We start from the raw sequence: 27863 nt of genomic DNA, 5'->3' as shown, positions 1-27863 counted from the left end.
AAACAGTTGGCCGAAAACCGAATACCCAATATCCGAATATGATTAATATTATCATATATTTTTTCCTACCATTGCTATCATGGTACCTTAAAGCTACCTGATTATGGCAAAACTTAACTTAAATAATAATCACTATTATGGGTCCATCAAACATTTATTCAGCTCTTTTGAATGCATTAATTGCATACACTATTCGGTGATATATTTTCTGCCTATTCGGGACGAAACCAAATAGGCAGAAAATTAATTTTTAGCCATTTTCTGCCGAATATTTTCTGTGGCCGAATATTCGGTGCATCACTAGTAAATACTAAACAGTGCAGGCACGCATGCAAGTGTGCGTCGCACACTGGTACACAGAGCAGAAAGGAGAACACAACAGGAGAGGGGGCATAATTGGTACCCGCAGTGCAGTGCAGTGAGAGAACACAATACAAGATATAACATTAACACTAGTGGCAGTACAGCAGCCTGACCTTCAGAACACAATATAGAAGACATAGGTCTATATTAACATTAGGCTTAGCAGCAGTTTGGCACATCATGAGAATACAATCTGCTATTACCTTCCACGTTCACGACGTGAACCTTCTCCTCCTCCTCCAACCACTCGATAACGTTCTCATGTTAGTTTGTTACTTATTTTCTGAGCCATGCAAATAAACAACAACCCGTGCTGACCGGAGACGGAGAGATCCATGCGCCCCGCACGTAAAGCTAAACCAGAAACAGGACAGTCACTGCGCCAGCACGGATGTAGCCTCGGAAACCCAGACGTTTTATTTCCAGCACGGAGGTGGAGGGGGGGGGGGGATAGTTAGTTAGTAGATAAAGTTTGCGCGCTTCTGCCGGTTACTTCTCTGACACGCAGTTCAACTTCGGTGGGACACCGCTTATAGCCACACAGCTGCAGTTAGGTTCTTAATTAACCCATTTAGGCCTGACGTCGAAATAAAAGAAAAGTTTGCTCTGAAAGAATTGAATATATATTCAAAGATTTGTGCTGCATTTTTACGATTAAAAAAAAATAGCAGACAAACAAGCTCGTAGTGCGCCACTCGGTGGCGTGCTATGAGCTTGTAGATCTGCTATTTTTCAATAGCTAAAGTATAACAGAATGCTTCGTTAAAACACCAAAAGGGGTTCCCGCCTTAAGTGCACGTTCTGAATGCAATGCAAACTAATAGGAGAGTGCGCTCCGGTGCGTATATGCAAAGGGAAATAATTACTTCTGTCCGTGACAATAACCAATCCTACTGTTTGAATGCTGTATACACCCACACAGAGCAAAAAATACGATATATAATTTATTTATTTATTTTTACTTTCGACTTCTCCTAATTTGAATGGACTTTTGTTAATGATGGATGCATCCATTTTTTAATGAATGCCCGGCCTAGTGTGTGCGTGCGTACGATCGTACCCTACAAACCCTCCCGCGCACTCAGATCAGCCAACGCAGGGAAGCTGGAGGTACCTTCACTAAAAACGCCGGGACAGCGCTCCACACGTCCCAAGCTCTTCTCCCTTCTGGCTCCAAAACTATGGAATGCACTTCCCATCACAGTCAGAACTGCAGCCTCACTCCCAATCTTCCCCCGTAGTCTGAAAACCCACCTCTTCAGACTCCACCATGGCCCGTAGCACTTAACCTACCCTATCCCCATTTTATGTCGACTTAGATAGTATTTTAGACCGACTTATAGCTTGTTACGTAGACAGCACTATAATTGCATTTTATGTACCGGTAGTCATAGCACTTTATAGTACACATGCATATTGTATAATATATAATATAGTATAGTATGTATAGTTGACATAGATACTCCACTGTTACGTTCTTAGTTTATACATGATTCATGATAACTACTTTTTTATATATGTGATGTATGCCATGTTTTTTGTTTTTGCTTAAATGTAAGTCGCTCTGGATCAAGAGCGTCTGCTAAATGCCTAAATTGTAAAATTGTGCGTGTGTGCGTGTACTAACTTGGTCAGGTGTGTAAACAGGACTTCCATGGTCTTGTAGTTTGGGAGAGGAAGAGTTCTGACCAAATCCTTCATGTAGGAAACTCTCTGCTGGTACTCTGGGAGCTCTGAAACATATACAGTATACACACATTAACATATAAATATATACACACTATACATTAAATATTACATTAATAACTCTCTGCTGGTACTCTGGGAGCTCTGGAACATATACAGTATAGACACATTAACATATATACACACTATACATTAAATATTACATTAATAACTATCTGCTTGTACTCTGGGAGCTCTGGAACATATATACACATACGTATATACACATACACATTAAATATTACAGTAATAACTCTCTGCTTGTGCTCTGTAAAACGCTAATAAACAGCGTACAATTTGGAAAAGAGCTTGGCAGTGACATGCATAATAAGGTCATGATCAACGCCTGTGTACAGATTCACATCCATTAGAGTCGAGTGTTTCTACCGACAGTCTGAGGATCAAATGGAGTTCAGAGGTTCTTTCAGAAGCGCTTTTTGATACTTTCATAACAACACACAGACGTAAAGGGTGTTCAGTAACATCGATTTATGAAAAGAAAATCAAAAACCTCAAAAATGGAGTTATGAGGTTTCCTCCCGACAGCAACGATATCTTATGTATAGCTGATAATATATAACATTACGTATAGCGGTGATGAACTTGAAGGCGCTGAAAGGGAACAGCGGTCCAGTGTGTGTGTGTGTGTGTGTGTGTGTGTGTGTGTAAACATTTAAAGGGACATTACGTATAGCGGTGATGAACTTGTGGAAGGCGCTGAAAGGGAACAGAGGTTCTGGGAGTTCTCTGAAGAACAGCTTCAGAGCTCCAGTGATGACGTGAATCTCATCCCACTGACCGTCATCTAGGTTCAGGTCATCCTCTAGAGAGAGAGAGAGAGAGAGAGAGAGAGAGAGAGAGAGAGAGAGAGAGAGAGAGAGAGAGACATCTAGGTTCAGGTCATCTTCTAGAGCTTTTCACCAGAGGAGAAAAACCTTTATTCAAGTTAATATCACAGGCAGACTCTTCACATACTAGAGGATGTCTGAAATAAGTGTCATGTAAATATGAAATAAATGCTTAAACATGTAGCTAGGTGTAATGTTAGAGCCCACAGAAGACATGTAAATATGAAATAAATGCTTAAACATGTAGCTAGGTGTAATGTTAGTGCCCACAGAATACATGTAAATATGAAATAAATGCTTAAACATGTAGCTGGGTGTAATGTTAGAGACCACAGAAGACAAGTAAATATGAAATAAATTCTTAAACATGTAGCTGGGTGTAATGTTAGAGTCCACAGAAGACAAGTAAATATGAAATAAATTCTTAAACATGTAGCTGGGTGTGATGTTAGAGCCCACAGAATACATGTAAATATGAAATAAATGCTTAAACATGTAGCTAGGTGTAATGTTAGAGTCCACAGAAGACAAGTAAATATGAAATAAATTCTTAAACATGTAGCTGGGTGTAATGTTAGAGTCCACAGAAGACATGTAAATATGAAATAAATGCTTAAACATGTAGCTAGGTGTAATGTTAGAGACCACAGAAGTGAACCTTTCAAGCCTGTTCTCTCAACTTGCTGTTTCTCTGCAAGACATTACTCTATAAGCCATATCTCCAAAACTGGTGGGTCAAACTGAACAACCAATATGTCAATTTGAAGCTATGATTCCTTGCTTTCATGAAATTACGACCGATATCCGATCTCCGATTATTTGCAGGGTCATTATCTCCCGATACCGATTCTGACCGATTCTGATATTATACAGAGGACCACAATGGAAACAAGCCTAGGCCCTATAGGGGCTTATTGGCCCAAAGCCTGTTAATAAAGTATTCAATCTATCAATATATTTGTTGATTGATGCCTGTACTCTTTTCACACGGGCCGGGTCTGTGTGTGTGTGTGTGTGTGTGCGTGCGTGTGTGCATGCGTGCGTGCGCGCGTGTGTTACCGTGGTCAGCTTTGTGTCGTAGTCTCTGGATCACAGCCAGATTCCCACTGACCCTGTAGATCCCATCAACGTCTAGACCTGCGCGCACGCACACGCACACGCACACGCACACGCACACGCACACGCACACACACACACACACACACACACACACACACACACACACACACACACACACACACACACACACACACACACACATACATACACACACACACACACACACACACACAGACACACACACACACACGACAAAGCATTGTGGTGTCTCTTCTACATATATGACACAGCATTGTGGTGTCTCTTCTACATATATGACACAGCATTGTGGTGTCTCTTCTACATATATGACACAGCATTGTGGTGTCTCTTCTACATATATGACACAGCATTGTGGTGTCTCTTCTACATATATGACACAGCATTGTGGTGTCTCTTCTACATATATGTAGAAGAGACACCACAATGCTGTGTCATATATGACAAAGCATTGTGGTGTCTCTTCTACATGACACAGCATTGTGGTGTCTCTTCTACATGACACAGCATTGTGGTGTCTCTTCTACATATATGTAGAAGAGACACCACAATGCTGTGTCATATATGACACAGCATTGTGGTGTCTCTTCTACATATATGACACAGCATTGTGGTGTCTCTTCTACATATATGACACAGCATTGTGGTGTCTCTTCTACATATATGACACAGCATTGTGGTGTCTCTTCTACATATATGACAGCATTGTGGTGTCTCTTCTACATATATGACGGCTGCCAATTATTTCAGAGAAACTACAGCACGTCAACCAGCCTTTTTGCCTCCTTTTTGGGCATCCCACGTTGTTGGAACCCTCTAACAACCAGCCTGGGGCTATAATGACCTTGGCTGCTAAATATCATTCAATGACCGTGGTCGTAAAGGCGTGCGTGCGTGCGTGCGTGTTACCTCTCTTCTCGATGGTTTTGATACATTTCATCACAAACTTTGGCACCGTGTTGTTCTCTCTGTGACACAATGTATCCAGATGACAGCCGAACACGTTGTCTACAAAAACAACACGGCTCAGATTAGGCCATGCCCTCAGGCGACATATTATTAAATGTGTATAAAAGGTGTCTTAAAGCGACAGTACCTCGTATATAACCTTAAAGCTACGGTACCTCGTATATAGCCCTTAAAGCTACGGTACCTCGTATATAGCCCTTAAAGCTTCGGTACCTCGTATATAGCCCTTAAAGCTACGGTACCTCGTATATAACCCTTAACCCATTCTGACCTGAGATCAGATTCATACGAGGTTTCCGCCGGACACACATTGGTCTGATGAACCCATTCTGACCTGAGATCAGATTCTAAAAATGTCAGTCGCTCTTCGATTTTTCAAAAATAGCAGACCTACAAGCTCGTATCGCGCCACTCGGTGGCGCGATATGAGCTTGTAGATCTGCTATTTTTAAATAGCTAAAGCATAACATGATGCCGACACCAAAATGGGTGCCCGGTCAGAATGGGTTAAAGCTACGGTACCTCGTATATAGCCCTTAAAGCTATGGTACCTCGTATATAGCCCTTAAAGCTATGGTACCTTGCATATAGCCCTTAAAGCTATGGTACCTTGCATATAGCCCTTAAAGCTACGGTACCTCGTATATAGCCCTTAAAGCTACGGTACCTCGTATATAGCCCTTAAAGCTACGGTACCTCGTATATAGCCCTTAAAGCTACGGTACCTCGTATATATCCTTAAAGCTACAGTACCTCGTATATAGCCCTTAAAGCTACGGTACCTCGTATATATCCTTAAAGCTACAGTACCTCGTATATAGCCCTTCTCCTTCACAGACTGCAGCGTGGGTCGTCTCTGAAGTAATCTCTTCAGCTTGCTCCTCACTCTGCCCTGGTCGGAGTCTGACGTACTCCTGGTGGCTGGAGGGACAGGCACACAAAGAGTTAATATCATGTACTCCTGGTGGCTGGAGAGACAGGACACAAAGCGTTAAATATGTCTGGTAGGTAGTGATGGAAAAAAGATATAAATGGTTGAAATAAGCAGAACTGCTATGGGCCGTGGAATAAACCTCGTTTTGACCAGAACTGCCATCTGGGATGAGGAATTGGAGATAAAGACAATTGAAAGAAACAGATAGAGTGGGTGCGGGTAGCTAGTGCTACAGAGTGACATATTGAGCCTACGATACACAGTATGGCATCCATCCCCCTATCTATCAGTAGATCCCGGGGGGGGATCTACTGATAGATAGGGGGATGGGTTATGGCATCCATCCCCCTACTTCACATTCAGTAGATCCTGTGATATTTTGTGGCCAGATGCTATATTATGAGGTCTCGTAGGACTATAGTAAATAATAATTAAAAAAAATCGCTGTAACATTTTGTAAAGAAAAATAGGATAAAATGCAAATTTTGCCAATTCAATTTAGCCATTCAAATGTGTGTCGTCCCCCCCCCCCCGTCCCCCCCCCCCGTAAAAAATTGCTAAACGGCAAAAATCAGCCAATGAAAAAAGATGAACACTCATCTATTACTTTCTTTTACTTTCTCTAATAACAACCTAAAACATGAACCGTGGTTGAAAAACAGCTTTATTCCTGTCTGTTAAGGTTAAGGTTAGGGTTAGGGATTAGGGTTAATATTAGGGGGTGTATTAGGGTTATGGGTAGGTATAAAAATATGGCGAGGTAACGGTTACGGCTGTCGGGAGGTTTAACTCACAGCTTCTCTTCCTGTCCGTGTCCTCTTTGTCTGAGGAGACTCCATCTTCATCCTCTTCATCCTCCTCTTCCTCCGACACATGCTCCTGGTCCTAATTTACATAATTATATGAATTGTACACATGCTCCTGGTCCTCATTTACATAATTATATGAATTATACACATGCTCCTGGTCCTAATTTACATAGTTACATTCATTATATACATGTCCCTGGTCCTAATTTACATAATTAATTTCATGTTTATAACATACTCGCCAACTGTTTAATACACTCCAGTAGTACTTTATATATAATATGTATAAGTATACAGAGTATAAATACTTTATATATAATAGGTATACATAGTATAAATACTCACCAGCTGTTTTATACTATCCAGCAGTACTTTGTGCCAGTCGTTGATAATACTCTCTGTGTCGTACTGGACCAAGTACTCACATCCCTGACGAGTCTTTAACTGGAATAGAGTTAAAATACTGTATTACTAAACTATAATAATAAAGTACTCACACCCCTGACCTGCATTCAGATGTGACAATTAAAGGGTGTTTGTTTTAGCTTGCATTTAGCTGTGACAACTATATGGTGTTTCTGTTAGCTTTGCATTCAGCTGTGACAACTATATGGTGTTTCTGTTAGCTTACATTTAGCTGTGACAACTATATGGTGTTTCTTCCGTGTCGATACAAATGACAAACAGCCAAAACCAAAAAGTGCAAACATAATATAGCACAATACAAATACACATTAATATGAGAAAATATGACAATTATGAAGGTACAGATAATCAAAGATTCAAAATGCAAAATGGCAAAAATAGCTGAGTCCTTGATGGGGGGAGGGGGGGGGGGGGGGGTTGGGGGGTTTGTGCATGACTTAACATTGCAGGTATTTGAGAATATATTGTGCAAAAAGGTTGAGCAACAAACCAAAATTAGAGGACAGTCTTAGGGCCTCTCTTCTCAAAGTAATTTTATTGAAGTCCACCCCTCTCTCAAAGTGGGCATCTAATCTACACATGACACATAGTCCACCCCTCTCTCAAAGTGGTCATCTAATCTACACATGAGACAAGGGACAGTCCACCCCTTTCTCAAAGTGGTCATCTAATCTACACATGAGACAAGGGACAGTCCACCCCTTTCTCAAAGTGGTCATCTAATCTACACATGACACATAGTCCACCCCTTTCTCAAAGTGGTCATCTAATCTACACATGAGACAAGGGACACATAGTCCACCCCTTTCTCAAAGTGGTCATCTAATCTACACATGAGACAAGGGACACATAGTCCACCCCTCTCTCAAAGTGGTCATCTAATCTACACATGAGACAAGGGACAGTCCACCCCTTTCTCAAAGTGGTCATCTAATCTACACATGAGACAAGGGACACATGCCTGGATACTGAAGAGTGTTTAAAACCTGTATAAGCTATCACCAGACAGAACCAGGGAACGTTTGTTTGATGTCATCCCATGTTTCGTGGTTATTTCTGTAATACTGTAACCTACAGCATAACCATGGTAATAGTAATACGGTACCTCCAGAACGTTCTTCTTGGATGATTTGTCTTTCAACGCCCAGCAGACGGTCGACCCTCTGAGATCCACTGTGTACTCTGGAATCTGGATACTTTTACTCTGTTAAATACACACACATTATACTGTCTGTTACATAGTATATGTACCATAATACTCTGTTAAATACACATACTAACCCATTCAGGGCTGAAAACAGATTCTACAAAATATCTTCTAAAATCCTGACAGTTTTCTGAAAACCCTATGTTTCTGTATCAGTGGTTCTCAAACTATTTCATGTCAAGGACTCCAAACATTATATGTAATTGGCCGCCGACCCCAATCTGAAAATATGTAGTTCCAGGGACCCCCCCTTAAAAATGTTCGCTCTGAAAGAATACAAGCAGATCTACAAGTTCATAGTGCGGCACTCGGTACCGTGCTATGACCTTCTAGATCTGCTATTTTTCAATGGCTAAAGTATATAACAGAAATGAGAGGTCGCACAACTCGTAGTCCTGATGCCAAAAAATACTCTTTATTTACTGTTTATTTACGTAACGTTTCGACAAGCTAGTAGCTTTGTAGTAGTATTGCAGTATTACCGAGGTGCCACTAGTGGTCGTCTTTGGGTCTTTATGGAAGGTCAGGATCCCTCCATGCAGAACGGTCCACGACTGACCCCAGTTCTTCCTGTAAACAAACAGTTTGGTTCATGTTCTCCCCGTGTCCCTTAGGGTAGTTACCCTCACATGTTCTCCCCGTATCCCTTAGGGTAGTTACCCTCACATGTTCTCCTCGTGTCCCCTAGGGTAGGTACCCTCACATGTTCTCCCCATGTCCCCTAGGGTAGGTACCCTCACATGTTCTCCTCGTGTCCCCTAGGGTAGTTACCCTCACATCTTCTCCCCTAGGGTAGGTACCCTCACATGTTCTCCCCTAGGGTAGGTACCCTCACATGTTTTCCCTGTGTCTCCTAGGGTAGGTACCCTCACATGTTCTCCCCGTGTCCCCTAGGGTAGGTACCCTCACATGTTCTCCCCATGTCCCCTAGGGTAGGTACCCTCACATGTTCTCCCCGTGTCCCCTAGGGTAGGTACCCTCACATGTTCTCCCCGTGTCCCCTAGGGTAGGTACCCTCACATGTTCTCCCCGTGTCCCCTAGGGTAGGTACCCTCACATGTTCTCCCCGTGTCCCCTAGGGTAGGTACCCTCACATGTTCTCCCCGTGTCCCTGTGTGTGCATTACCTCACTCTTTTTCCATTGTCAGCGGTTTTAGTTTTGTTGAGAATACCAGCCTTCTCCAGTAGGTGGCCCTAGAGGGATAAGCAGACATTTACACTGTGATGAAGAGTGCAAACTGACTGTGAAAAGTGGACTTGTTAAGTAATCAAATGGCAGGTGTGGGGTTGCCATGGCAATCAATTGGCTGAGGCAGAGGGAGGTGTGAGGACTTAGGCTGATTAGGTCCACTGGCAGAGCCTGACCAGAGCCTTTTGTGGCGGTTCTGGACAACAGTGTGTCCGACCGACTCGAGGCCAGGCACTGCACTCCCTGTGGGGGTGTGGAACGCGTGTGTCGAATGTGAAGTCAGTGGGGCGAACGGTTCTCGAGTTACATGGATTACAGCCGGCATACACACACACACACGTACGCACGCACGCACACACGCACGCACGTCAAACCAACCGACCAATGACACACACCCTCCACCAAGCCAGCCAGCCAATGACAGACTCTCATCAACTAAACTGACCAATCACAGACCTCCACCAGATAAACCGACCAATGACAGACTCTATTCAACTAAACCGACAAATCACAGACCTCCACCAGACAAACCGACCAATCACAAACCTCCACCAGACAAACTGACCGATGACAGACCTCCACCAGACAAACCGACCAATCACAGACCTCCACCAACCAGGCCCACACCGAGCGAGCCAGCCAATGACAAACCCTCCAATGGGCTTCTTTGAGGACCTACATGCTCTGCCGCGCTGCGATTGGACAGATTCCTCTTCAGTTGTATCCAATCAGACTAAAGCACAAAGACAAAACAATACGCCTTGTATTGACATATGAACTCTGACCTTAAAGGGATTGTGACATTTAAAACACATTTTTGTAGATTTTTTGGCTTTTTTGGCTTTTCTTGACATAAATTTCACCAAAAAAAAACGAAGTTTGAACATTCAGTGTATTCTCTGCTGTCTGGACTCTTGTGAATAATTATGCAAAAATATCTCATCTGGTTGGACGGCAGAGATATACGTAGATCTCCGCTAAAACTCCGCCCCCTCCCCTCTGCTCCCTGCCTAGTGCCTACCCTCTCTTCTCCGCTTCCTCATTGTCGACCGCGACTTTGTTTCTTTGTAATACTTACTAATATGGCTTCTAGAGAAAAATCAATCTGCTCTGTTGTTGGCTGTGTCAATCAACACAAGTCCTTACACTGGATACCAACTGGCCTAGATGACTCTTTTATTTTTGACGACATTCCTACCAAGTTGTCAAAGTAGCGCATCTTGGGTTGACAGGAAAGGGGGAATTACCGACATCTACAGGCTAAAAGAATGTGTTTTTCCATGGCTTCTCAGGATGAACTTTACACATGCACAAAAACTCGTGTCAAGAAATACTGGAGTGGAGTTGAGTGTTCAAACTTTTTAGACACGTTTGAAGGACCATGGCCAAGACTTTTAATGTTTTGAAAATTATGTTATAAATCATGTCATAATACCTTTAATGACCTTTGATGACCTCTGACCTTAATGACCTTCGATGACCTCCGACCTTAACGACATTTGATGTGTCGTGACGCTACTAATTAATTCAGAGTGTTGTTTTCGTCGACTAAAACTAAGACGAAAAATGTTCATCGATTACCTTTTTTCACTGACGAAAACTAAGCCAAAATTAAAACTAAGCCATGATGACTAAAACCTAGACTACATATTTTGACAATTTCGTGAACAAATAAAAACTAGACTAAAACGTTAGGAAGGGACTAGTGGACAAGAGATCCAGTATAAGTCATTTTACACTTGGTTGCATGCTGGAAATAGCAGATCTACAAGCTCAGAACGCGAGCTTGTACTGTAGATCTGCTATTTTCAGCAAGTGTAAAATCAGTCATTACGACGGCATCAAGGCCCGCCAAAATACATTTACAGATGTTTACAGACTCTGTGGTATTTCACTGTGTTTGGGGTGAGAACTGCTGGTGTTTTGAATGAATCTGAAACTCAACATATTACCAAACATTATTAAACATTATGAAACATTACAAGACATTATGAAATAATTTGAAGAACTGATTCTAACTTTTTCTGGAGAGCTCGAGTCTGATAGGTTCCTCCTGTGTCTGGGAACGAACCTCTACACACACATGCACACGCACACGCACGCACACACAATCAGAAAGAGACAGAGAATATTATGGTATATAAAATAACGAATAATGATATTGTTTCTGCTCTTTATTACAAGAATAATAAATTGTGAATAGATGAAAGTTAATACATTATATTTCTGCTATTACAATGTGTATCCATGCTGTGTGTGTGTGTGTGTGTGTGTGTGTGTGTGTGTGTGTGTGTGTGTTATTTACATTGAATTCTCCAGGAGCCATGCTGTGTCGCCAGATTCTCACCTTTGACCTTTCCTCTCTATCGACTCCATTTCCCACAATCCTCTGGGGCACCTGAGGCCCAGGGGCTGCAGGGAGCTGTGTGTGAGAGAGAGAGAGAGAGAGAGAGAGAGAGAGAGAGAGAGAGAGAGAGACAGAGAGAGAGAGAGAGAGTGAGAGAGAGAGGATATTTGTTTAGAGTTTACACTAGAGAAAGTAGGAATGCTAAAGTGTAAACACCAAAGTACCGAAACAATGTAATTCATTTGTAAACAATATCCTGAAATGATCTACTACTTATCATCGGTATTAGTTACTTTTATCATGATCTAGCTGACCATTTAATGGCACAAAATAGACAGACAGACAGACAGACAGACAGGTACCTTCCACAGTGATTTGCTTCCATCTCGTAGATAGTAGTAGTTCTGCCCCCTTTCATCTACACCTTTAATCCACTACACACACCACACACACACACACACACACACACACACACACACACACACACACACACAGTAAGTATATAACAGGACAAAGGGTCTACCAACGCGCCTGAAGGACACCAGATGGAGAAGGACAGAAAGGTACCTGTTGGTGTGTGTGTGTACCTGTTGGTGTGTGTGTGTGTGTGTGTGTGTGTGTGTGTGTGTGCGCACCTGTGTGTGTGTGTGTGTGTGTGTGTGTGTGTGCGTGTGTGTGTGTGTGTGTGCGCACCTGTGTGTGTGTGTGTGTGTGTGTGTGTACCTGTTGGTGTGTGTGTGTGTGTGTGTGTGTGTGTGTGTGTGTACCTGTTGGTGTGTGTGTGTGTGTGTGTACCTGTTGGTGTGTGTGTATAGAAGTGTACATGGTCTTGCCCTCGCCGTCAGTGGATTGATTCCAGCCGGCTGCAGTACCAGCGCTGTCCACCGGGGGAACTCTGGGGACACACCCTGCAACCTGCTTCACCTGCTGGATCAGACAGCATGTTATGTAGATCACTGGTTCCCTAAGTGGGGTCCGGGGACCCCTAGGGGTCCTTGAGGGAGTTCCAGGGGGTCCGGGGACCCCCAGGGGTCCTTGAGGGAGTTCCAGGGGGTCCCCCCAGCTAAATGATAGTTTGGAACAAAACGGACCCTATTGGGTCCATTTGTACACAGAGTTAAATTAACATTGATTTTACAATATAAATTGGGGGTCCCAGAGATAGAAATGCTATTAAATGGGGGTCCATAGACTAATGCATGTCAAACTGGTTGAGAATCACTGCTAGAGCCGCAAACATCTTCTCTCATGGGGGTCCCTGGCATCTCTTTTCTAATGGGGGTCCACAGGGCTAATGAGTGTCAATGTGACCAGTGATAGCCATAGTATGAGGCCATAGTATGAGGTCATAGTATGAGGTCAGTCCGTTGCTCTCCCCAGGTTGGCAAAGGCATTGCAGACATCTGAGAAACAATTGGTTACAAAAAATGCCGGATAAATGTAACAATAGATAATAGATACGTGCGCTCTGTGCGCCTGTGTGTGCGTGCGCTCAGTGTGCGCGTGCGTGCGTGCGTGTGTGCGTGCATGGTGTGGTGAATGCGTGTGTGGTGTGGTGTGTGCGTGGTGTGGTGTGGTGTATGAGTGCGTGGTGTGGTGTATGCGTGCGTGCGTGTATACCTGGTCAGGGTCATCAGTTGGGTAGTCTTCCTCTGGGAGGGGGGGCTGCAGAGGGCAAAGGTCAGACAATACAAACAAATAAATAGTTTTAAATAGTTAATTAATAGATCTATTTACGACCTCTGACCTCTGTTGTGTTCTGAAGGTGGGGCTGCTTTATTACGTCAGGCTATATTACTGAACTGTATAGACGTCAGGCTATATTATTATGAAGGTGGGGCTGCTGTACTGTATAGAGGTCAGGCTAGCTCTGGTCCATAGCCTTCTACTGCTTCGATTCTGCCCTGCGGTAAGGCTATGTGACTTTCAGTTTTAAATCTCAAATCGAAATCAGACCAGCCTCTCATCTTTTGTGGAAATCTCACTTACGTTTGACCTACTCACCAATACAAAGACGTGTTGTGTCAATAGAAAGCCTTCTTTCCTTAGTGGACGCACTCCCCCCACCACACGTATAAACGGTACTTTTTGGCCAAAAAGGGAGTTTTTTGCCACCGGGAAAAAAACTACTTTTAGTTACTCCGCTGCGCCCTCTACCGATATTGCCCAGAGAACTGCCTCATAGAGAATATTTTTCCTCCGGTGGAAAAAAAATCCCTTTCTGGCCAAAAAGTACCGTTTATACGTGTGGTGGGGGGCTCAGAGTGCGTCCACTAAGGAAAGAAGGCTTTCTATTGACACAACACGTCTTTGTATTGGTGAGTAGGTCAAACGTTCGTGAGATTTCCACAAAAGAGAGGCTGGTCTGATTTCAATTTGAGATTTAAAACTGAAAGTCACATAGCCTTACTGCAGGGCAGAATCGAAGCAGTAGAAGGCTATGGACCAGAGCTAAGGTCAGGCTATATTATTATTATTATAATTATTATGAAGGTGGGGCTGCTTTACTGTATAGATGTCAGGCTATATTACTATATTACTGTATAGACGTCAGGCTATATTACTATATTACTGTATAGACGTCAGGCTATATTACTATATTACTGTATAGACATCAGGCTATATTACTATATTACTGTATAGACGTCAGGCTATATTACGCAGTGTGCAATTTACGTGAGGCTGAGGAATATATCCCACCCTTTTCCCATTGGCCTAGTATAGCGCCACCAGGAGGCCACAATTAAGTTACAACCTGACTTGCCCTGGTGGAGACTTGCATGTGCCCCGAGGGGCACTTTATCTAGTTTGTATTGTGTTCTAATGGCTGGCACGGGTCGCTGTGGCAATTAGGCCTCGTGTGTGTGTGTGTGTGTGTGTGTGTGTGTGTGTGTGTGTGTGTGTGTGTGTGTGTGTGTGTGTGTGCGTGCGTCGTGCGTACGTGCGTGTTGAGTGTTTCTGTGTCATATTATATAGATTACAGACTAGTTGGTCTGACGAGCTGGGAAGTCGAACTGGGAAAAATGAATGAATAAATAACGTGTTAATTAGGCCTATTGTTAGTATTGTAAATGTAATAATGTACATCTTAGAACCTCCTGTACCGAACAGGTCTGTTTAAACTAGTGACTCTGCTGCCCTCTGCTGTCCGTGAGGTGTCACTGTTATTGGCACTGCCCTCATAATTCAATTGGATTCAGATTAACCGATTCCAGTAGAAAATATAAAATAAACAGCATTAGTCTAACGGACCCCCCATGCATTTAATGGCATTTCCATAGCTATCTCTGGGAAACCCCCAATTTATATTGTAAGTGAATTTAACTCTGAGAGTGTACAATGGGTCCCCACAGTGTTGACTACATATTGGGGTCCCACAGAGCTCTACACTAAGCCCCCTCCTTTTTTTCCATGATCTAGTTAACAGTTTAACCTCTAAGACCCGCATTCATTTCTACTTGCAAAAAATAGATTTCAACCTTACTACTACTTTGTACTACTAGGACTAAGACTAAAAAATATGTTAAAAAAAATAAAAAAAATAAAGTTTGATGAAAAATTTATAATAATTATATAATAATTATATAATAATATAATAAATTAATAATTTACATTTGGGGGATATCTTTCACAATAATGAATAAAACATGTTCTAGACATTCTAATGATCACAAAAAAACATATATTACAATTATTTTAGTCCAGACATTTTTAATTTGTGTGAATTTCAGCCTCTGTGGGGGGTATTTATATGCAAATATCATGACCAATGGCATTGAAATGGCATTGCAATGAACATCACTGATGACGTTTAGGTGAAAAAAGAACAGAAAAAAAAGTAATTAATTAAAATAAAATTGTTGCTAAAAAGCAACGCTGGGTCTTAGAGGGTTAATGGCCCATGACGTATATCACCGTCAAGTCCAAGTGCACAGTCATGTGCCCGAGATGGAGATTGATTAATCCATTCTGACCTGAGATCAGATTCATACGAGGTTTCCACTGGACACACACTGGGTCTGATTAATCTCCATCAAATGAGTGATATCAAAACCGGTCGCGTCGCGATCGACAGCCTAGAAGTGCTTGTTGCGCAATCCTCTGTGTTGCACAACTGTGACACGTCATGTTTAGCCGACGACAACGAAAATCTTAATATTAACTCGCGATCTAAATCATCCCGTCTAATTATAAAGAAAGATCCTGTGTTTCACGGCCCTCCAGTCGCTGGTCGCGATAGATTTATTCTTACCTCCCGTTGTTGTCGATCGCATCTTTAGTGTTGTGGCTATTGGTCGCTGCTACACACACACACATTCACAACAACATCCGGTCCGTCGGTAAAAGTGCTCCGGGCGATATAAACGATGGGCACATTTTATTAATGGATTAAATAACCCCGGGCCCTTAACCCATTTTGGGCGGGAACCCCTTTTGGTCTTTCAAGCATTATGTTATAGGCCTACTTTAGCTATTAAAAAATAGCAGATCTACAAGCTCATAGCGCTCATACCGAGTGCCACGCTATGAACTTGTAGGTCTGTTATTTTTGAAAAATCGTGAGAATAGGCCCTCTAATCTTTGAATATATATTGTTACAGAGTGAACGTTTTTAACTCAAATCTTTGCTTCTGGGGGGTCCCTGGAAGAACATATTTTACTGTGAGTTGTCGACCCAATAAAGCATCCCTTGTTTACAAGAGGGTCCACCTTGTTCAATTCATCAAAACATTTAGAGACGTACAAAGACACTTTTATATAGTTTTTATCCCACGATTTTGTAAACCATTTTTCACCCCTGTGTCAATTATCTAATGTGGGCTCTACACACCCTCCGCCAACCTAGTCCCCATATATGGGGGACAAGGGGAAAGCAACGGACTTGAACTCATGCTTCCTTCATGCCCGAGTGTCCAAGTTGCTCCTTTACACCTGACAGGGGGGAGTTTCCCTGGTTGGACGTACCGCGTGGAAGGAACACGTTACTCCACCCGATCCAGAGACCACATCACACCAGATCCTTCATGATCTCCACTGGCTCCCCGTCAAACAACGAATCGACTTCAAATTACTCCTCACCACCTACAAATCACTGCACAACCTGGCTCCCCCCTACCTCTCAGATCCCCTCAAGCCACACGCCCCATCCCGCTCCCTCAGGTCCAGCGACGCCGGCCTCCTTGAGGTCCCTAAAAGGATCAAACGGAAAACCTGGGGCGACAGGGCCTTCTCCGTGGCCGCCCCTACCCTCTGGAACGCTCTCCCCAACACACATCTGAGATGCCCCCTCACTTCCTACCTTCAAATCTTCACTGAAAACCCACCTGTTCACAACCGCATTCCCAAGCTTTTAATAGTTTTTTTCTAATAAAGTTGTCCTTTTTTCTTGTTCCCCCCCCCTGGCCCCAACACATGTAAAGCATGTTTGAGTGAGTGAGTGAGTGCGTGCGTGCGTGCATGCGTTTAGTGTACACACCGGTTCCTGTCTTGGTTCCTGGTTGGTGGGTGTGGTCATGATGTCACTGGGGGGCGGGGCTAACCAGGATGTGAGTCCAGATGCATGGTTGTAGTAAAACAACCTTCCTGATGACTCATCCACACACACACTCCACCCCTAACACACACACACACACACACACACGTACACACACACACACACACACACACACACACACACACACACAGTTACCACAGGGATAAACATTTTATTTAACGTACATTCAAACCTGGATAGTTGGAGCGGCTCTCAGATATATATATATATATATATATATATATATATATAAATCCAACGCTGACCAAAGTGACTGAAAACAAATATATTTAGTCAGGATATCTTTTTTTTTGCGGGTTGCTAAGGAGGACGTAGGAATAGAAAACACCCAGTGGTTTCCTTGTGTCCTCCTTAGCAACCCGGCAGAATTGATTGATTGATTGATTGATTGAAGTATTTATTAACAGTTTGCAGAATTACAGTACATTTCAAGCACAACTCAACACAAAGACTGTTAACTGTGCGTGGACGACACCATGAAGACTGTTAACAGACAGACAGACAGACAGACGTGGGAGATTCTCTCATCAAAGCTAAAGGTGCGTTCGATCCTGAATAAATATGGCCTGGGCCGGCCTAGCGGTCCGACAGCACGCACCCACAGAGCAGTCTGTACCTGTACAGGAGAGTGGGCGGAGCCGGACTGTTCCACGTCGTCCTGGAGGGAGGGGGGGTGTGTCCAGGTGGTGCGACCCGTCACAGGGTGATGATAGAACTCCTTACCGCTGTCCTTATCTGTAAACACCTGAGACACGCACACACACACACACACACGCACACACAAATGTGCACACGCACGCACGCATGCACACGCACACACATATACATTAACATTGATTTTACAATATAAATTGGGTAGAAGAATCAGAATCAAACTTTATTGTCAAATGCAGGCTCATCATTGCAGTTAAAAGAAAGACAAGTGCATAGTACATGACTAATTGCGAATGCAATGAGCACTAACTATGAGACCCTGCAGATCATGTCTGTGTGTGTCTGTCCCGCTGTGACACCACCCGCCCGCCACCAGAGGGCGCAGCTGTAGCTCACACACACACACACACACACACACACACACACACACACACACACACACACACACACACACAGTAGAAAACTTAAAAAAATTACTAACTAAAAAGAAAAAAAAACGTACGTAATTTATTCTAATTGTTGTTATTGCAATTTACGAGCTGCGTCCGCTTCCCGCGTTTGCGCGTCTTACTTGTCTACATGGTAGGTTACAATATGTATACATATCAGGGGGGCAGTCAGCCAGATATTTCATGAAGCCTCTTTTGAAATCGGGACTTCCTGAAAGTTCATATAATGGCCTGTTGTGGCGCTGGACTGGACCCAAAAAGCCCCATAGCTCCATAGAGGCCCATGTATTTGGGCCCAACTTCACCTAGACTGTATTACCTTAATAAACATAGTCATGAATACTTTCTGCTTCCAGTCACTAGTTTAAAGTCTCATTTCTAATGTCATAATATTCTTTTTGGAAAATTATGGTCCCATTTATAAAAGAAATTACCATAAAGTCGCGCATGTTCTGAGGTGCGTGGCTACCATTACAGTCTATGATCGGGATCCCCCACCCACTCGAGTCAAAATAAAAACCAACGGAGAAGAAGGGGGGGAAGTCCAGCCTCGTTGTCTGGGCCAGCCAATGGCCAACTGGACCAGAACGGATCAAGAAAGATGGCGACTTACAGTGCATTAGAGTGCAAGGAATTTCAGGCTTCATTTTACGTTCATGTTAGACCCGGGGAACGCTTTGTCCATATTTTTGACAGTCTATGATACATATACAAATCTCTAGTCTCTACTAAACCAATTCAGTTCAGTCTGTGCGGCATCACCAGTCCTAGTTCATGTTCAGCAGTCTAATTGTTGACAAGTAGAAACTGTTTGACATGCATTAGTCTACGGACCCCCATTTAATTTATATTGTAAAATCAATGTTAATTTAACGAGTGTACACTCTCAGAGTTACAGACCCATAAGGGTCCATTTGGTTCCATTTGGACACTCTCAGAGTTACAGACCCATAAGGGTCCATTTGGACACTCTCAGAGTTACAGACCCATACGGGTCCATTTGGTTCAAAACTATCATTTAGCTGGGGACCCCCTGGAACTCCCTCAAGGACCCCTGGGGGTCCCCAGACCACCTGGAACTCCCTGGAACTCCCTCAGGGACCCCTGGGGGTCACCGGACCCCACTTTGGGAACCATTGGGTAAAAACCTGTCCTGAAGGGGTTAACTTTAGTACCTGCCATCCTTCCCGAGGGCTGAGCGGAGAGTCTGATTGGCTGATCACACTGGGGGCGGGACTTATGACACTGGAGGAGGAGCCGGAGACTGATGATTGGTCCTGAGAGGAGGAGGGGGCAGCGGTGTCAGGGGCATGGTGGCCAATAGCAGAGGACGACATGGTCACATGGTCCGGTTGGCTCCGCCTCCTCAGGTTGCTGACGTTAGCATAGATGGGCGTGGCCTATGAGAGGGAGACGGACAGGTCACTCATCCAATCAGAGAGATGCATTTTACATGTAACAGGGTGTCTGGGCTCCAGGCTTTAGGCAGGCATGTTAACCCCTGGGCTACAATTAACGGAAAAAACTGATTATTGCTAAAAATACAAACCTCACATTCACGGAATTAACGGAATGTCAATCAATGTCAGTTATCGGGGGTTCAACTGAGCAAACATTTGCATTTTCTCACTAATTTCGGTAATGTTGGATGTAATTTACCAAAAAACGGCCAAAATCCGTGTGATCGTGCACTATCGTGCACGCGTGCCGTCTCTATGTGCGTAGCTATAAAACATGTGATATTTTGGGACGTTTTGGGGTTGATTTGAACTTAGTTATGAAAAGGTTAGCATTAGCTTAGCATTCCGGACAGCCAAGCGAGTGACACGGGGTTAAAATACTACCGGATGTTATCGATCGTTGAACCGGAAGTGACTTAACCAGATTCGTCTATTTTTGTCAAAAACAGCATAATGGTGCCACCATCTGGAGGCAAAACGAGAGAATACATTACAAATGCCATGTACAAATAAACTATATGTTCAAACCATCAGATCTTTCTATTAATGTTAAAATGATGAATTAAAAATATGCCAATGTGTTACCCAAACAAAAAAAATGGGATTGGTAGTCCAAGGGTTAAAACAACCAATATTCTGCACAGCAAAATAACAATAATACAAATATAATAACAACACTCTAAAAAGAGGACTTCAGAAAAAATATACACAACACCACATGATAAAACAAACAATATCACATTTTTGAAGGAAACAAATGGAGAGCATTTGGGTTTTAAAAACACAAAGTTGAACTTTCTCCACCTGAACATTCTGATCTGTTTAAAAACACAAAGTCTAACTTTCTCCACCTGAAGATTCTGATCTGTTTAAAAACACAAAGTTTAACTTTCTCCACCTGAAGATTCTGATCTGTTTAAAAACACAAAGTCTAACTTTCTCCACCTGAAGATTCTGATCTGTTTAAAAATACAAAGTTTAACTTTCTCCATCTAAAGATTCTGATATGTTTAAAAACACAAAGTCTAACTTTCTCTACCTGAAGATTCTGATCTGTTTATAAACACAAAGTTTAACTTTCTCCATCTCAACATTCTGAGAAACTAAGAAAGGAAATATATTTTAGTCAGAAATATATCCCTCTCACTATCACCTGCAGTACACCAGTGTGCCCACAAGAGGGCAGTGAGACTCCATGTAAAAGACAACTGCATAGTAGTGTATACAAATAAACCCACACACTGGGTCCATCTCTCTAAGGGGGTCCCTGCTCCATCTCTCTAAGGGGGTCCCTGCTCCATCTCTCTAAGTCTAAGGGGTCCCTGCTTCATCTCTCTAGTCTAAGGGGTCCCTGCTTCATCTCTCTAAGGGGGTCCCTGCTTCATCTCTCTAAGGGGTCCCTGCTCCATCTCTCTAAGGGGGTCCCTGCTCCATCTTTCTAAGGGGGTCCCTGCTTCATCTCTCTAAGGGGGTCCCTGCTTCATCTCTCTAAGGGGTCCCTGCTCCATCTCTCTAAGGGGGTCCCTGCTCCATCTTTCTAAGGGGGTCCCTGCTCCATCTTTCTAAGGGGGTCCCTGCTTCATCTCTCTAAGGGGTCCCTGCTTCATCTCTCTAAGGGGGTCCCTGCTCCATCTTTCTAAGGGGGTCCCTGCTCCATCTCTCTAAGGGGTCCCTGCTCCATCTCTCTAAGGGGGTCCCTGCTCCATCTCTCTAAGGGGGTCCCTGCTCCATCTCTCTAAGGGGTCCCTGCTTCATCTCTCTAAGGGGTCCCTGCTTCATCTCTCTAAGGGGTCCCTGCTTCATCTCTCTAAGGGGGGTCCCTGCTCCATCTTTCTAAGGGGGTCCCTGCTTCATCTCTCTAAGGGGGTCCCTGCTCCATCTCTCTAAGGGGGTCCCTGCTTCATCTCTCTAAGGGGGTCCCTGCTCCATCTCTCTAAGGGGGTCCCTGCTCCATCTCTCTAAGGGGTCCCTGCTCCATCTCTCTAAGGGGGTCCCTGCTCCATCTCTCTAAGGGGGTCCCTGCTCCATCTCTCTAAGGGGGTCCCTGCTCCATCTTTCTAAGGGGGTCCCTGCTTCATCTCTCTCTAAGGGGTCCCTGCTTCATCTCTCTAAGGGGGTCCCTGCTCCATCTCTCTAAGGGGTCCCTGCTTCATCTCTCTAAGGGGGTCCCTGCTTCATCTCTCTAAGGGGGTCCCTGCTTCATCTCTCTAAGGGGGTCCCTGCTCCATCTCTCTAAGGGGGTCCCTGCTTCATCTCTCTAAGGGGGTTCCTGCTCCATCTCTCTAAGTCTAAGGGGTCCCTGCTCCATCTCTCTAGTCTAAGGGGTCCCTGCTTCATCTCTCTAGTCTAAGGGGTCCCTGCTTCATCTCTCTAAGGGGGTCCCTGCTTCATCTCTCTAAGGGGTCCCTGCTCCATCTCTCTAAGGGGGTCCCTGCTTCATCTCTCTCTAAGGGGTCCCTGCTTCATTTCTCTAAGGGGGTCCCTGCTCCATCTCTCTAAGTCTAAGGGGTCCCTGCTTCATCTCTCTAGTCTAAGGGGTCCCTGCTTCATCTCTCTAAGGGGGGTCCCTGCTTCATCTCTCTAAGGGGGTCCCTGCTCCATCTCTCTAAGTCTAAGGGGTCCCTGCTTCATCTCTCTAGTCTAAGGGGTCCCTGCTTCATCTCTCTAAGGGGGGTCCCTGCTTCATCTCTCTAAGGGGGTCCCTGCTTCATCTCTCTAAGGGGGTCCCTGCTCCATCTCTCTAAGTCTAAGGGGTCCCTGCTTCATCTCTCTAGTCTAAGGGGTCCCTGCTTCATCTCTCTCTAAGGGGTCCCTGCTCCATCTCTCTAAGTCTAAGGGGTCCCTGCTTCATCTCTCTAGTCTAAGGGGTCCCTGCTTCATCTCTCTAAGGGGTCCCTGCTCCATCTCTCTAAGGGGGGTCCCTGCTCCATCTCTCTAAGGGGGGTCCCTGCTTCATCTCTCTAAGGGGGGTCCCTGCTTCATCTCTCTAAGGGGGGTCCCTGCTCCATCTCTCTAAGGGGGGTCCCTGCTTCATCTCTCTAAGGGGGGTCCCTGCTTCATCTCTCTAAGGGGGTCCCTGCTTCATCTCTCTAAGGGGGGTCCCTGCTTCATCTCTCTAAGGGGGTCCCTGCTTCATCTCTCTCTAAGGGGTCCCTGCTTCATCTCTCTAAGGGGGGTCCCTGCTTCATCTCTCTAAGGGGGTCCCTGCTTCATCTCTCTCTAAGGGGTCCCTGCTTCATCTCTCTAAGGGGGGTCCCTGCTTCATCTTTCTAAGGGGGTCCCTGCTCCATCTCTCTAAGGGGTCCCTGCTCCATCTCTCTAAGGGGTCCCTGCTCCATCTCTCTAAGGGGGTCCCTGCTTCATCTCTCTAAGGGGGTCCCTGCTTCATCTCTCTAAGGGGGTCCCTGCTTCATCTCTCTAAGGGGGTCCCTGCTTCATCTCTCTAAGGGGGTCCCTGCTTCATCTCTCTAAGGGGGTCCCTGCTCCATCTCTCTAAGGGGGTCCCTGGACTAAACAACATTGAATACTGCAGGTCTATTATTCAATTGAACCAAACATTGTAAAATTATTTCACACTTTTACAAACAAACAAACAAATAGAACTCAACAACCAAGCCAACAGCCAATCAGCATCAAGTACACTCAACATAGATGATGTCATTAATCAAACTTTAAATTAGTTTAAATGTGTTTACCTGTTAGTTCCAGACCGTGTGTTTACCTGTTAGCATGTTGCTAATGCTTGAGACTACTACACTACACCTCCTGTCTGTCTCCGTGTGTGTGTGTGTGTGTGCGCATACACAGAGAGAGAGAGAGAGAGAGAGAGAGAGAGAGAGAGAGAAGGGGGAGGAGTTAGCTCGAACACCTGTGTGTCAGTGTCAGTTAACCCTTACCTGTCCATACAGGTAATAAGAGCTGAAACATGATCAACCAAACACACACACACGCGCGCGCACACACACACACAAACACACAAACACACACACCTCCCACATGTTGACAGGCGGGAGGAGCCGGGATTTGAACCGCCGACCGACCCACGGCCCGCTCTACCTCCTGAGCCCCAAAAACGGCAGATCTACAAGATCACACCGTCTGTGGGTCACAAACTGTACAGCGTCTCAGTAGACATAGAATAGCAGATCTACAAGATCACACTGCGTGTCACAACAAAGTAAATACCACAACAAATGTAAAACTGACTAACTCCTAATGGGTTAATAGGACACTGGTCCCCAAAGTGGGGTCCGGGGACTGCCAGGGGGTCCTTGAGGGAGTTCCAGGGGGTCCCCAGCTAAATGGACCCTTATGTGTCTGTAACTCTGAGAGTGATATATAAGTGATACTTATAATATAAATTGGGCGTACCAGAGATAGAAATGCCATTAAATAATGAAATGTACCCATTCTGCATACTGTGAAATACAATGAAATGTACCCATTCTACATACTGTGAAATATAATGAAATGTACCCATTCTACATACTGTGAAATACAATGAAATGTAGCCATTCTACATACTGTGAAATACAATGAAATGTAGCCATTCTACATACTGTGAAATATAATGAAATGTACCCATTCTACATACTGTGAAATATAATGAAATGTACCCATTCTACATACTGTGAAATATAATGAAATGTACCCATTCTACATACTGTGAAATATAATTAAATGTACCCATTCTACATACTGTGAAATATAATGAAATGTACCCATTCTGCATACTGTGAAATACAATGAAACGTAGCCATTCTACATACTGTGAAATATAATGAAATGTACCCATTCTACATACTGTGAAATATAATGAAATGTACCCATTCTACATACTGTGAAAAATAATGAAATGTACCCACTCTACATACTGTGAATACAATTATCAATCAATCAATCAATGACTCTTTTGAACAACATAACAGTGTTCAATAGCTTTCACTGTGAACTGTAGTGTCAGAGTCTGGCCACCAGGAGTCACTGTAGAGACACATATAAAACATTCTAACCTACTTCCTGATCGACTTTCTTCACAGTAACAACTTCAGGTTTAACCAAATGGACCCTTAATGTTTATAGTGTACAACCTTAACCAAATGGACCCCGACCCTAATATTATGTTCACATATAACCAAATGGACCGTAACTCTGACACAGTGTGTGTATGTGATGTGTGTGTGTGTGTGTGTGTGTGTGTGTGTGTGTGTTTTGTGTGTGTGCGTGTGCGTGTGCACGTGTGTGTTGTGTGCGTGCGTGTGCATTGTGTGTGTGCACGTGTGTGTTGTGTGTGTGCGTGTGCATTGTGTGTGCGTGTGCCCGTAGGTGCGTGTGCACGTGTGTGTTCCTTTCAGAGGAAACAGTCGTATCTGTTGTACTTCCTGCTTCCTGCGTAGCCTCACAGCACTTCCTGTCTGGCTGGCCCTGAACCCAGCTCACTTCCTGTTGATGACATCACAGGTTAACCTGTCTGTCTGTCTGTCTGCCTGCCTGCCTGCCTGCCTGCCTGCCTGCCTGCCTGCCTGCCTGCCTGCCTGCGTGAATGTGACCAGAGAGAGAGGTAAAACCAGACCTGGGTCCCGGCATCATCAGGATCACTTTTCTCCACCGGAGTCGGACTCGGAACCGGAACTGGATCTGTATCTGGACTCTGTGTGGTCGCTGTGGTCAACGCTCTGGTCGCTGCGGCAACGCCTGAGAGCAGCGCCTCCACGTCGATGTTGAGATCCTCGATGGACTCGTAGATGTGACACTAAAGTAATAGATTACATCATAGATGTGACACTAAAGTAATAGATTACATCATAGATGTGACACTAAAGTAATAGAATGGAACATGTCTCTTTCATTGTCTGTCAGCATGTCACACTAAATCCTGACTCTCGACTTTTCTCTCCATATGATTTAAAGATGATCATGATAGACACTTTAGACTTTAGGCTACCATTGCTCTGGCAAGTCCTGCACAGAAGATAATAGCAGAGTCAGAACTATAGAAGTGTCCACAACCACTTGTAGAGTGGCTATATTTTATAGCTATAATTTAGGCTAATAAAAGTTCACACGCGCACATTGTCGGCATGCAGCCAAGGGTGTGCCCTTTATTACCTAAACAGGAGAGCTATTATATGCGCACGGTGACCCACTGTATACTTTCTTCTCACCTTTCATACCTCTCTCTCTCTCTCTCTCTCCCCTCCATGACCATGAAATGGAGAGCAAAATACAGCACGAGAATATAGTTTCACATGGCTATGTGAGAGGTACTATTCTGGCATCTCCATTACCTTTATCCAAATTAATTGCCACCGAATTCTTAATTTTTTCCTTGTCTTTTATGGGCACAGCTGCTTCTTTTATTGTGTTTCTGAATGTTCTCGGTTCTCAGAGCCTGCATATCTCCACATGCTGAAAATAGCTGATCTACAAGCTAACAACGCGTCGCAGACGCGACGCGTTGTGAGCTTGTAAAAGCTGCCATATCTGCGCGGCACCCAAAGCTGCTATTTTGAAAGAAATCCGCTGATTGTGTTAAGGAGGGCATCGCGGACGCCATCTTGAAGCTTTTCCTAAGCCTTTAGTATTGCTATTTTTAGCACGCCCAATACCGCAAAGTGTCCCTAAACCACATTACCGTTTTCTCCTCGACCAGAACCTCCTCCTCGACTTCAGGCTTCAGGTCAGGGTCTTCAGGCTGTGGAGACCTGGAGCTGTCAGGACCTTCTGTGGGTTTGAGGGACGACGGGGAGCTTTCAGGACCTTCTGGTGGTCTGATGGACGGGCAGATCGAGTCCCTGGCCGGTGGCGCTGGTTCCATCGATGGTACCGACACCCCTGGCATGGCTGGCACCGCTGGCACCACGGGTACAGATTGCACCGACGATGGTACGACCGATGGTGGAACCACAGATGGTACCGTTTGCGTGACTAGCGTCGATGGCACTTCAACTGGTACTGGCACCGGTGACACTGGTACCGCTAGAACCGCTGGAACCGCTGGAACCGAGGGCATTACAGGGACAACGGCTGGCACAGCTGGAAAAGCTGGAACAGTGGGTAAAGTTGGCATCTCCGGAGCGACAGGAGTCTCCACGGCGATGGGGTGGGCGTGGTTTCGTAGGGGCACGGTGGGAGGAGTCACCGGGGAGAGGCTGCCTCTCCTCTCCACGTTCGTACTAGTCCTTGATGAACCCGACACCGCCACCGCCATGTTTGTAGTCCTTCCAGCCACCGTTGTAGTCCTAGAGTCCATGTTTGTAGTCCATTGTGGTTCCGACACGGCGGCCCCGATGGTGTCGTCGACGGCGTCGACAGCGGGATAGTCTCCGCCCCCTCCCGGAGGGAGGGGGAGGGGCTCCAGGGGGAAGCCGAACGTGGACATGCGGTTCTCCGTGCGACGCCGACTACCGGCCTCGGCTCGAACCCGGATGGTCACCTCGTCGCCCGCTTTTACTCTGGAGCTGCTCTTACTGGAAACACCTTCATCCCTGAACACACCATCATCATTACATCATCATCATCATCATCATTACATCATCATTACATCATCATCATCATCAATAATGTATTCATAACCCATTCAGGGCAGGGGGCGCACGCACGCACGCACGCAAGCAAGCACGCACGCACGCACGCTTTTGGTTCTGCACTAATTACTAATTAGTTGGACACTAATTAGTTTGCGGAACCCCATTAGAAAATATATGCCAACGACCGCCATAAGAGAAGATTTTCACGGTGGTTTTCAGTGGTTTTCAACCAAGGACCCCCAGGTTTGACCTGAATTATAGGCTACGGTCCCCCATTTACTGGCATTTCTGACTCTGGGACC

General features: G+C 44.7%; 1 protein-coding gene across 6 annotated transcripts in view; it reads right to left on the bottom strand.

Annotated features, from left to right (window-relative positions):
* arhgap27l (Rho GTPase activating protein 27, like) overlaps positions 1-27863 on the bottom strand; it is a 38321-nt gene that overhangs the window by 663 nt on the left and 9795 nt on the right. The window contains exons 4-24 of one of the 6 annotated variants that reach the window (XM_083780705.1): positions 26667-27519; positions 25605-25784; positions 19748-19972; positions 18086-18214; positions 17392-17529; positions 13536-13580; positions 12711-12839; positions 12278-12349; positions 11874-11990; positions 11588-11641; positions 10248-10301; positions 9506-9573; positions 8862-8949; positions 8278-8376; positions 7092-7190; positions 6732-6822; positions 5814-5924; positions 4944-5042; positions 3996-4073; positions 2777-2911; positions 1991-2096 (exon numbers count right to left, since the gene is read on the bottom strand). In XM_083780705.1, the coding sequence (XP_083636831.1) occupies positions 1991-2096; positions 2777-2911; positions 3996-4073; positions 4944-5042; positions 5814-5924; positions 6732-6822; positions 7092-7190; positions 8278-8376; positions 8862-8949; positions 9506-9573; positions 10248-10301; positions 11588-11641; positions 11874-11990; positions 12278-12349; positions 12711-12839; positions 13536-13580; positions 17392-17529; positions 18086-18214; positions 19748-19972; positions 25605-25784; positions 26667-27519 (2970 nt within the window). Of the gene's footprint in view, positions 1-1990; positions 2097-2776; positions 2912-3995; positions 4074-4943; positions 5043-5813; positions 5925-6731; positions 6823-7091; positions 7191-8277; positions 8377-8861; positions 8950-9505; positions 9574-10247; positions 10302-11587; positions 11642-11873; positions 11991-12277; positions 12350-12710; positions 12843-13535; positions 13581-17391; positions 17530-18085; positions 18215-19747; positions 19973-25604; positions 25785-26666; positions 27520-27863 lie in introns of all 6 variants that reach the window. The other 5 variants (XM_083780704.1, XM_083780706.1, XM_083780708.1 and 2 more) reach the window with 5 other exon arrangements.

The sequence above is a fragment of the Protomyctophum parallelum genome, assembly GCF_964188405.1.
Source record: "Protomyctophum parallelum genome assembly, chromosome: 13".
Lineage (NCBI taxonomy): Eukaryota > Metazoa > Chordata > Actinopteri > Myctophiformes > Myctophidae > Protomyctophum > Protomyctophum parallelum.
Note: the sequence above shows the minus strand (reverse complement) of the source record. Positions and strands in the feature narration are given on the sequence as shown.